Source organism: Oryx dammah, unplaced genomic scaffold, assembly GCF_014754425.2.
Source record: "Oryx dammah isolate SB20612 unplaced genomic scaffold, SCBI_Odam_1.1 HiC_scaffold_5, whole genome shotgun sequence".
Lineage (NCBI taxonomy): Eukaryota > Metazoa > Chordata > Mammalia > Artiodactyla > Bovidae > Oryx > Oryx dammah.
Genome location: NW_024070189.1, coordinates 88,748,244 through 88,760,515, shown reverse-complemented (window position 1 = coordinate 88,760,515; position 12,272 = coordinate 88,748,244). Strand labels below are relative to the sequence as shown.

The 12,272-nt window shown below is 45.1% G+C and overlaps 1 protein-coding gene across 4 annotated transcripts; it reads right to left on the bottom strand.

Annotated features, from left to right (window-relative positions):
* Nucleotides 1-626: 626 nt before the first annotated feature.
* On the bottom strand, nucleotides 627-12,199 carry ZNF554 (zinc finger protein 554). 4 transcript variants are annotated; one of them, XM_040241891.1, is made up of 6 exons: nucleotides 12,144-12,199; nucleotides 11,699-11,815; nucleotides 5,362-5,439; nucleotides 4,612-4,738; nucleotides 3,965-4,156; nucleotides 627-2,134 (listed from the first exon to the last, which is right to left on the bottom strand). In XM_040241891.1, exons 3-6 carry the CDS (start codon nucleotides 5,392-5,394, stop codon nucleotides 951-953), a joined length of 1,536 nt encoding a protein of 511 aa, XP_040097825.1. In that variant the 5' UTR covers nucleotides 5,395-5,439; nucleotides 11,699-11,815; nucleotides 12,144-12,199; the 3' UTR covers nucleotides 627-950. The 4 variants fall into 4 exon arrangements, with proteins under 4 accessions (XP_040097825.1, XP_040097827.1, XP_040097824.1 ...); XM_040241893.1 differs by having other exon boundaries at nucleotides 3,965-4,153; XM_040241890.1 differs by lacking the exons at nucleotides 11,699-11,815; nucleotides 12,144-12,199 and having other exon boundaries at nucleotides 5,362-8,016.
* Between the last annotated feature and the right edge of the window lie 73 nt (nucleotides 12,200-12,272).

Genomic DNA, 12,272 nt, shown 5'->3' with positions numbered 1-12,272 from the left:
CCACCCCTCACCCCATCCCACCCCTCACCCCATCCCACCCCTCACCCCATCCCACCCCTCTAGGTTGTCATAGAGCACTGGATTTGAGCTCCCTACATCATATAGTAAATTCCCGCTGGCTATCTAATTTTACATATGGTAATGTATACGTTTCAATTCTACTCTTCAATTCGTCCCACCCTCTCCTTCCACTCATATGTCCGAAGTCTGTTTTCTATGTCTGTGTCTCTATTGTTGTCCTGCAGATAGGTTCATCAGTACCATTTTTCTAGGTTGCATATATATGCATTAATATATGATATTTGTTTTTCTGACTTACTTCACTCTGTATAATAGGCTCTAGGTTGATCCACCTTATTAGAACTGAGTCAAATGTGTTCCTTTTTATGGCTGAGTAATATTCCATTGTGTATACGTAGCACAACTTCTTTATCCATTCATCTGTTGATGGACATCTAGGTGAGTTCCATGTCTTAGTTATTGTAAATAGTGCTGCAATGAACATTGAGGTATATGTGTCCTTTTCAATTATGGTAGCATTTTCTATCTTAACATACACTCTGCATTGCCATAGTAGTGTGTGAGACAAGTCAGGCCCTAGCTAAGTGACCAAGAAAGAGAAATGATTAAGCAAAATATTAAAACAGATTATTGAAACAAAAAGTTGAAACAGAATATCCCTTATTTGAACAGCTAAATTAATATGGTAATTCTCAGCAAATTCCCAATCCATTTACTGATCTTTTCCAAGAGGTTGGCACTTGTTGGGCATAGTTCAATGGCAATTTCTCCCTCTTATAAGGTCCCTTCTCAGATCTTGACTTCAGTGTTTTAATTCAAGAATGAGGACTAAGCCTACTTCTTCACAAATAGTACATCAGAGGGGCAAAGTCTGAACATACCCACAGGGTAGAGTGCTAAACAGTACATCACAAGGCAACAAGCAAGCTCTAAAATCCAACAAGGTGGCTGCTCTGGTAGAAAGCTTTCCCACAATCAATTATTTTATAGGTTTTCTGACTATTGTGAGTTTTCTGGTGTGTGATAAGTGAGGAGCTCTGGCTGAAGGCTTTCCCACATTCCTTACAGAGATATGGCTTCTCTCCAGTGTGGGTTCTCTCATGCCGAACCAAGGAAGACCTCTGGCTGAAGGCCCTTCCACACTGATTACACTCATAGGGGTTCTTGCCAGTGTGAGTCCGTTCATGTTGGTTGAGAGATGAACGGTCACTGAAGGCTTTTCCACATTTATTACACTCATAGGGCTTCTCGCCTGTGTGCGTTCTCTTGTGCAGAATCAGGTAAGAACTCTGGCAGAAGGATTTCCCACAGTCTTCACACTGATAGGGCTTTTCCCCTGTGTGGATCCTCTGATGTTGGGTAAGAGATGAAATCCTGTTGAAGGCTTTCCCACATTCATGGCATGCATAAGGCTTCTCTCCAGTATGAGTTCTCAAATGCCGAGTGAGGGTTGAGCTGTGTGTAAAAGCTCTCCCACATTCCTGACACTCAAATGGTCTCTCTCCTGTGTGGATTCTCTGATGCTCACTCAGGGAATGCCTCCGGTTAAATACTTTCCCACACTGGTGACATTCATAGGGTTTCTCCACTGTGTTGATTCTGTTTTGTATGGTAATTGCCATACCATGATTAAATGATTTCCCACTTTCTGCATATGCAGAAATTCTCTCTCCCATTTGAGTTCTTTCATGTGGAATAAGGTGAATATTTTGGGTGAGATCTTTTCCACATATAATACTTTCATAAGGTCTCTGGTCTGAATATCCCATCTGATGATGGTTTAAGAAAGGATCAGATACCAAACTCGCAATAGCTAAGTCATAGTCATAAAAATGTCTTCCTATGGAATCTCGTGATAAAACAAGGTCTGAACTCAGGTTATAGTTTTCCCCAAATTTATACCAGTCAATAGCCTTCTCTTGAGAAAATGCTTCTATCTGGGGGTACCCCATTTGCCTCAAAAGCCTCTGGGAGTCTTCACAGTTCCCCCTAGATTCAGTATAACCCCAATCCTCTCTGGGGAGCTTTGTAATACTCATACCCCCAAGTGGCTCTTCCTCCAAAACCACCTTCTTGTAAACTGACTGTTGGCTTCTCAGTTTAGTCTCCCAATCTGAAATAAATTGAAGGTTGGGTCGGGGGCAGGGGGAAGAAAGTTCTAATTTAAGAATAGTAGGACAAAATTATTTTCAACAACAACAAAAAAAGCATTTCCAACATATACAAAGGACCTGTGGCTTCATGTTCAAACATCAGCTTTTAACATGGAGGAAGGCAAGGTGAAGGAAAGATGGATCAGAATGCTGGTGGAGCAAAAAGTAAATGTGGAAAGAAAGGGGAGAGAATAAGATTGCAGAGGGAATAAGACAGACATGGCAAAAAGCACATGAAAAGATGCTCAACATTGTGAGTTCTCTGGCAGTTCAATGGTTGGAACTTAATGCTCTCACAGCCAAAGGCCTGGGTACAATCTCTGGTCAGGGAACTAAGATCTTGCAAGTTGTGCAGCACATACCACCCCCCAAAAAAAATTATACTCAATATCACTAATTACTAGAGAAATGCAAATCAAAACTATGATGAGGTACCAGCTCACATCAGTCAGAATGGCCATCATCAAAAAATCTACAGATAATAAATGCTGGAAGGGTGTGAAGAAATGGGAACCCTCCTACACTGTTGGTGGGAATGTAAATTGGTGCATCTACTATGGAGAACAGGGCTTCCCTGGTGGTTCAGACGGTAAAGTGTCTGCCTGCAATGTGGGAAACCCGGGTTTGATCCCTGGGTCGGGAAGATCCCCTGAAGAAGGAAATGGCAACCCACTCCAGTACTCTTGCCTGGAAAATTCCATGGACAGAGGAGCCTTGTAAGCTACAGTCCATGGGGTCGCAAGGAGTCAGACACGACTGAGCGACTTCACTTCACTTCACTATGGAGAACAGTAAGGAGGTTCCTTAAACAACTGAAAATAGAGCTACCATATGACCCAGCAATCCCACTCCTGGGCATATACCTGGAGAAAACCATAGTTTGAGAAGATACATGCACTCCAATGTTCATAGCAGCACTATTCACAATAGCCAAGACATACAAACAACCTAAATTGTCCATTGACAGATGAATAGATAAAGATGCTGTACATATATACACTGGAATATCACTCAGCCATAAAAAAGGATGAAATAATGCTATTTGTAGCCATGTGGATGAACCTGAAGATTGTCATACTGAGTGAAGTAAGTCAGAGAAGGACAAATATATGATATTGCTCTTATGTGAAGTCTAAAAAAGAAAATGGTGGAAATGAAATTATTTACAAAACAGAAATAGGGTCACAGATGTAAAAAACAAACTTATGGTTATGGGGAAAAGGGGTGGAGGAGGGATAATTTGGGAGATTGGGGTTGACATATATACAATACTGTATATAAAATAGATAACTAACAAAGACCTACTGTATAGCACAGGGAACACTACTCAATATTCTATAATAACCTATATGGGAAACGAATCTGAAAAAGAATAGATACATATATATGTATAACTGAAACACTTTGCTGTACACCTGAAGCTAACACAAAACATTATACATAAACTAGACTCCAATAATTTTTTTTTAAATCGGAGTGAGGAGAAAAAAAAAAGAATGGAAGAGGGAAAAAATTATCAAGAAAGCAGAGAGGGAAAAGATGAAACAGGAAACACAGGTAGAATGGCTTACAGAAAGAAAAGGGATGTTTTTCTCTGCACCGAAAGAGGGTTAGTGGAAGCTCGTTCATGGCAGAAGGTTGCTGGGGGATAAACTAAAGGCACTTGGGAAGAAACAGCCAAGCACCTCAGCCTTCTCCTTAGACAATTAGGGCCTTTGTGGAGGGACCTGTGACCAGGAGTCCCCAGACGCTGTCTCCATCCCAGTGGGCCATATCTCCCTGCTTCTCACCTGAACATGAAGCTCGCAGAGTTCCTTTCCCCACCATCCACATGGCTTCTCCTTGCTCCAGGTGCAAAGATACCACTGGTTGAAAGAGTGAATATGCCATCCAGAGAGAAAAAGTGGTGACTTGAGAGGCTGATGCTAGGCATATGGTGCCATCCTCAAAGCCTGAATTGGGTTTCTGGTTCCTCAAGGCTTCTGAAAGAGATACAGGAGAGGTAACCCAGAGACCAAGCTAAAGACTTTATTTTCCTAATTTAAAAAATGATCATACACTTCCTTAGAGATACAAATGGCCCAGTAAACACATGAAGAGATACTCAATATCACTAGTCATTAGGAAAAAAATCAAAACCACAATGGATACCACTTTATATCTATTAAAATGTCCTTAAAATTTTTAAGGGCTTTCCAGCTGGTACTAGTGGAACAAGAGACGTTATCGACACCTCAGCTAAGATGCATTTCTACAGTGGCATGGGCTGCCATATACTGAAAGAATCAGACCATTTGCCGTATAGGAGATACCACAAGGGCAGGAACCATGCATGTCTCATTTGCCAGTAAATCCCTACTTCCTAGCATAGTTCTTGATGTGCATAGATGCTAAACAAACATGACTTGACAGACACAGAAGGACCAGCTGGTCTTACCCACAGAGGCCAGGTTCCCACAGGTCTCTAGCATCACATCTCTGTAGAGCTTCCTCTGACCAGGGTCCAGCAGCTCCCACTCCTCCATGGAGAAGTCCACGGCCACATCCTTGAAGGTCACCACCCCCTAAAATATCACGATGGGTCAGCTCAAGAATGACCCCCCTCCAACCAATGTCCAGAGAAAGTAAAGTGAAGGTGTTAGCTGCTCAGTCATGTCCGACTCTTTGCCACTCCATGGACTGCATTATGCCAGGCTTCCCTGCCCTATTTTACCACAATTAAAAAAAAATACATATGTGTGCATTTTAAAGAGGATGGCGCCTTGGGGCACCCCTCCCTGCTCTATGGGAAAAACCTCAGGGTCTTCAGAGATGCTTGGAGCCCAGGAAGGAGGCACAGTCCTCCTGAAGGGATAGGGGACCTCCCCAGACCTGCCCTGGTTCAATTCCTGGGTTGGGAAGATCCCCTGGAGAAGGAAATGGCAATCCACTCCAGCACTCTTGCCTGGAAAATCCCATGGATGGAGGAGCCTGATAGGCTACAGTCCATGGGGTTGCAAAGAGTCGGACATGACTGAGCGATTTCACTTTCACTTTCCTTATACATAAGAGCCACATGAATGCCTACACCCAGACACTCATGACAAATTCTCCTCCTTTCCCAAAAGGCAAGGGCACTCCATGTCTGACAGGTGTGTTCCCCCTGGACACACTGGGTGTCTTTCGGGGGAGAGGAAGTCCCACTCACCTGGGGCCAGGGGAGCAGGCACTCAGCAGCCATCCTGTCCTCCCTCCTGAGCAAAAGCAGGTTCCTGGGCAGGCAGGGCTGGGAGAGAAAAATGCAGAGTGAAGACTGGATCTGGCCTGTCCCAGACCTCAGAATCCTCTCCACCACTTGAGGTCACACATACACACAGAAGAGAGTCATGGAAGCCAGTGATGTGGACAGAATGAAGGGACAAAGTAGATGATCAAATATTAATCCCACTGGGGGTTGGAAGTACAAAAACATGGGAGACCCCTGTAGGTTAATGATTACTCAAGAAAGCAGGTTTGTTTTGAGAGAGTCATTTCCTAGGCAGGCTGATAAAAAGTCTAGGGGGTCCCCAAGGAGAGAGGGGTCTGGAATTCTCAAGGAGGAAGAAAGGACAAATTTATTTTCCTCTACATTCCTTAGGATTATGTATCCTGCCTGAGGATAGTCTCTGGATTAAACCTTCTGGCTAATCCTGTTATTTTAAAATGTAAATTATGGGAGTAGGTCTGGTCTTTACAAGGATTATATAGCAATAATGTATCCTGCCTGAGGACAGTCTCTGGATTAAACCTTCTGGCTAATTCTGTTATCTTAAAATGTAAATTATGGGAGTAAGTCTGGTGAGGTCTTTACAACCTCCAGACATTCTTTGGATTCATTGGAGAGTATGTAACTCCATTGCTAACACTAGCAAGTGGATACTCTTTCTACCCGCTTCTGATGTCTATGTCAGAAGCTTTCTCTATCTCCTTTATACTTTAATAAATTCAATCTTGCCTCTGGCCCCAGATTGAATTCTTCTCCTCTCCTGGATTGAATTCTTCTCCTCTAGAGGCCAAGGATCCCGGTGTCTTTGCGTGGTTCAGCAACAACCTTTCAGTTTAGCTACTAAACCAAGTAGGCCTTCTTGACAACAAATCCATGTAACCAGAGGCATGAGACATGCCCCCAAACAATAAAACAATGGTGGCATGAGCCCCACATTCTGCCCAGTGAGCTCAGTAAGTTAATGATCCCTATGACATGCTCTCTGCACACATGGAAAAACAATCATTTGTGGACCCAGATTGACCACACAGGGACAAGAAAACTCCCCTGCTCAACCTGGAGGAGTAGATGCTGATGATGGAAGCATGACATCTACACAAGAAAGACAAAGTCTTCTTCCCCTCTTCATTTTAAAACTGCAGCCCACTAAGTTCTCATAGCATTTCTCATGTGCCTGCTTGTAAGCCTCACAGGCAATCTATTCTAATAAATCACTTATCTATTACTTTGCTCTTGCTGAATTCTTCTCTGCACTGAAACATTATCTTTCAGTGGTACCGGAGTTCTACAGAGCCCCGCTGAAATGACACCAATCGGTTTCACCACAACAAGCCAGGGGTCTTAATGGCTCCATTTTCTGTGGGTTTTATTTGTTTCCTTGGCTGTGCTGTGTGGTACACAGCATGTGGGATCCTAGTTCCCTGACCAGGGATCAAAACCCTGCCCCCTGCAGTGGAAACTCAGAATCCTAACCACTGGACCACCAGGGAAGTCCCAGTGGCTCCATTTTCTGGATGAAGATACCAGAAGATACCAGGCCTTGGAGGCACACAAGTTCTACTGTGAAACACTCTGTACTAGCGTCCCAGGGTGCTATGACAAATGACTACACAATCGGGATGCTTAAAATATCACAAATTTATTTTCTTCCAGGGAGGTGAGAAGTCTGAGATTCAGGTGTGGCAGGACCCATCCCCTCCAAAGGCTCCAAGTGAGGTTCCTTCCTTCCTGCAAGAGATGTATGGTTTCGATACCTGGGTCGGAAAAATCCCCTAGAGGAAGGCATGGTAACCCATTTCAGTATTCTTGCCTGGAGAATCCCATGGGCAGAGGAGCCTGGTGAGCTATGATCCATAGGGTCACAAAAAGTCAGACAGGACTGAAGTGACTTAGCATGCATACACATAATTCAAGTTAAAAATAAATTTAAAAAGACACTAATGAGTGTTGCCAAGGATGGGAGACTCTCACACATTGCTAGTAGGAATGGAAAATGGTGTAGCCATTGTGAAAAACAACTACCACAACTACTGAGGCCCATGCTCTACAGCCCGTGCTCCACAAGAGAAGCCACCACAATGATAAGCCTGTGCACCACAACTAAAGACAGCCCACATACAGCAATGAAGACTCACCACAGCCAAAAATAAGTAAGTAAATCAATACAAGTTTTAAAAATAGAAAAGTTTAAAAATCTAAAAATGGTGGCAGCTTTCACAAGATCCACGAGGGACCAGAGGGGATGGGATGCAAATTGTTTTCCTGAGAGCTGGCTCTGACCCCCTCCATGTTGGGGATGGGAGCTATGGGTGCAGGATACCATGCTGAGCCACGCCTCACGGTTGTGTCAGGTGATGGGACACATGATACTTTACCCTGGGGAAACATCTGCTGATGGGTGCCCCTCTGGGACACACAATACTTAACCTGGGGAAACACCTGCTCATGATAAGACTGGGGTGGGCTGAATCATGTCCTCTAAGTCTTGACCCCCAGTAGCTGTGAATGGGACCTTATCTATAGATAGAATCTTTGCAGAGGTAATTAGTTAAGATGAGTCATCTACCAAAATCAGATTGATTATATTCTTTGCAGCCAAAGATGGAGAAGCTCTATACAGTCAGCAAAAACAAGACTGAGGGCTGACTGTGGCTCTGATCATGAACTCCTTATTGCCAAATTCAGACTTAAATTGAAGAAAGTAAAGAAAACCACTAGACCATTCAGGTATTACCTAAATCAAATCCCTTACGATTTTACGGTGGAAGTGACAAATAGATTCAAGGGATTAGATCTGATAGAGTGCCTGAAGAACTATGGACAGAGGTTCATGACATTGTACAGGAGGCAGGGATCAAGACCATATCCAAGAAAAAGAAATGCAAAAAGGCAAAACGGCTGTCTGAGGAGGCCTTACAAATAGCTGTGAAAAGAAGAGAGGCAAAAAGCAAAGGAGAAAAGGAAAGATATACCCATTTGAATGAGAGTTCCAAAGAATAGCAAAGAGAGATAAGAAAGCCTTCCTCAGTGATCAATGCAAAGAAATAGAGGAAAACAAGACAATAGGGAAGACTATAGATCTCTTCAAGAAAATTAGAGATACCAAGGGAACATTTCATGCAAAGGTGGGCACAATAAAGGACAGACATGGTATAGACCTAACAGAAGCAGAAGATATTAAGAAGAGGTGGCAACAATACACAGAAAAACTATACAAAAAAGATCTTCATGACCCAGATAACCACGATGGTGTGATCACCCACCTAGAGCCAGACATCCTGGAATGCAAAGTCAAATGGGCCATAGGAAGCATCACTATGAACAAAGCTAGTGGAGGTGATGGAATCCCAGTTGAGCTATTTCTAATCCTAAAAGACAATGCTGTGAAAGTGCTGCACTCAATATGCCAGCAAATTGGGAAAACTCAACAGTGGTCACAGGACTGGAAAAGATCAGTTTTCATTCCAGTCCCAAAGAATGCTCAAACTACTGCACAATTGCACACATCTCACATGCTAGCAAAGTAATGCTCAAAATTCTCCAAGCCAGGCTTCAACAGTACATGAACCATGAACTTCCAGATGTTCAAGTTGGATTTAGAAAAGGCAGAGTAACCTGAGATCAAATTGCCAATATCCACTGAATCATCGAAAAAGCAAGAGAGTTCCAGGAAAACATCTACTGCTTTATTAACTATGCCAAAGCCTTTGACTGTGTGGATCACAACAAACTGTGGAAAATTCTGAAAAGAGATGGGAATACCAGACCACCTGACCTGCCTCCTGAGAAATCTGTATGCAGGTCAAGAAGCAACAGTTAGAACTGGACATGGAACAACAGACTGGTTCCAAATCAGGAAAGGAGTAAGTACATCAAGGCTGTATATTGTCACCCTGCTTATTTAACTTATATGCAGAGTACATCAGGAGAAATGCTGGGCTGGATGAAGCACAAGCTGGAAATTAAGATTTCTGGGAGAAATATCAATAACTTTAGATATGCAGATGACACCACCCTTATGGCTGAAAGCGAAGAAGAAATAAAGAGCCTCTTGATGAAAGTGAAAGTGGAGAGTGAAAAAGTTGGCTTAAAGCTCAACATTCAGAAAACTAAGATCATGGCATCAGATCCCATCACTTCATGGCAAATAGATGGGGAAACAATGGAAACAGTGACAGACTTCATTTTGGGGGGCTCCAAAATCACTGTAGATGGTGACTACAGCCATGAAATTAAAAGATGCTTGCTCCTTGGAAGAAAAGTTATGATCAATCTAGACAGCATATTAAAAAGCAGAGACATTACTTTGCCAACAAAGGTCCATCTAGTCAAAGCTTTGGTTTTTCCAATAGTCATGTATGGATGTGAGAGTTGTACTATAAAGAAAGCTAAGCACCGAAGAATTGATGCTTTTGAACTGTGGTGCTGGAGAAGACTCTTGAGAATCTCTTGGACAGGAAGGAGATCCAATCAGTCTATCCTAAAGGAAATCAGTCCTGAATATTCATTGGAAGGATTGATGCTGAAGCTGAAACTCCAATCCTTTGGCCATCTGATGCAAAGAACTGACTCATTTGAAAAGACCCTGATGCCGGGAATGATTGAAGGCGAAAGGAGAATGGGATAACAGAGGATGAGATGGTTGGATGGCATCACTGACTCAATGGACGTGAGTTTGAGTAAGCTCTGGGAGCTGGTGATGGACAGGGAGGCCTGGCATGCTGCAGTCCATGGGGTTGCAAAGAGTTGGACATGACTGAGAGACTGAACTGAACTGAACTGAGGTCATATTGGGGTAGAGAGTGTCCTAATGCAATATGACAGACTTCCCTAGTGGTCCGGTGATTAAGACTCTGTGCTCCCAATGCAGGGGGCCCAGGTTCAATCCCTGGTCAGGGAACTAGATCCCACACACCACAACTGAGAGTTTAAATCCTGAAACTTCCCTGGTGGTCCAGTGGTTGGAAGTCTGCCTACTAATGCAGGGAACATAGGTTCCATCCCTGATCCAGGAGGATCCCACATGCCTCAGAGCAACTGAGCCTGTGTGCCACAACTGCTGAAGCCCACTCACCCCAGAGCCCATGCTTCACAACAAGAGAAGTCAACACAATGAGAAGCTTGTATACCACAACGAAGAGTAGCCACCACTCACCACAACTAGAGAAAGCCCATGCATAGCAATGAAGACCCAGCACAGACAAAAATAAATAAATAAAAATTTTTAATGGGGAAAAAATAGACATGTGACTTCCCTGGTGATTCAGTGTCTAAGACTCCATACTTCCAATGCAGGGAGCCTGGGTTTGATCCCAGGTCAGGGAACTAGATCCCACATGTGCAATTAAAGATCTTGAATACTTCAGTTAAGACCTAGTGCAGCCAGAAAAATAAAAATATTTTTTTAAAAGAGAAACACACAGGGCGAAGGCCATGGGACAAAAGAGGCAGAGACTGGAGTGATACGGCCACAAGCCAAGAGACATCAAGGACTGATGGCAACCACAGGAGGCTGGAAGAGGCAGAAAGGACCCTACCCGGGAGGCTTCAGGGGGACCAGAGCCCTGTGACATCTTGATCTATCTGCTCTTGGGACTTTAAATTGCATCTGATGGTAATGAGTTCAGGACCCCCTATCCCTTTCAAGCTCTTTCAACCAATCCACTCCCACCCTTGGGTGGTTCAAGGGATCCTCCCTCCCCTGTGGTTGATGTCAGTGACCCCATTTGGCCCTCTTTTACCTAGGCCTCTGGCACCTGCCTCAGGGTCTTCCCTTTCAGGGTTCAAACCACTGAAACTCTGTACTTTCTCCACAATAAAGGGCTGATGAGGGCTTCCTGGCAGGGAAAAATGCAATCCACCCCAGGAACAGGAGGCATTGGCAGAATGTTCAGCTGCGACCTCATTCCTGAGCAGGGGTGTCTGGGTATCAGTGAAGTAGACCCTTGATAGCGTCTCATTGGAATCACAATGCTAAGGCTAACCCAGGGTCTTTCCTCCTCGACACCTACACTGGGGCTGGATTGTTCTCTGAGGGGCGTCCTGGGCATTGTGGAGTGTGGAGCAGCATCCCTGGTTCTATCCCCTCCATGCCAGGAGCCCCCAGGTTCAGACAACCACAGACGGCCTCAGACACTGCCCAGTATCACTCCTCCAACTAGAACCACCCAAGGTGAGACCTCCCCCGTGGGTTTGCCCAAGCGCCCAGTGAGTCTACATGCAGGAGTCTGGACGTTCGGTTTACTCCATGTAACATTAGGCCTCTGAGAGCTCCATTTACCTCACAGCAGAATTTGCCCCACGGACCTGTCGTGCAGGAGTATTTTCACAGGGTAGGTGCTGGACTGTTTCACAGGGCAGGTGCAAGCTGCCCGACTTCTCTGACTCTCCTTTGCGCCTGCAGTGTGACAGGTTGGAGCAAACCCAAGGGTACCAGTCCAGGCCATCCCTCCTGCACGGGACCCCTTCCCAGACTCCATCCCGACCGCTGATAGCTAATTACCCGCACAGGCATGGGGGCCAGGCTCGGGGGCCGCACCCTGTCTGCGCGACCCCGATGAAAGATGCCCGGGTGCTGCGGTCCCAGGTGTGGGCGAAGGTAACCCACACCGCAAGACTAGTCTACCCGAGTCCCGCCGCGGAGGAGGCGCTCAGTGCAGCGTGACCCGGGGACCCGTCAGCACCCGGCCTGCCGCGCCCCCCATCGGCGACCCCAGTTAACTCACACCGCCGTTGTCGCCCGGGGACGCGCGCCCACGACGGATTCGGCAGTGCGCTTGCGCACCACGAGGCCATGAACTATAAGTCCCAGAAGGCTCCGGGCGCGATCCTGCGTCTCTGTCCCCTGGAGGCAG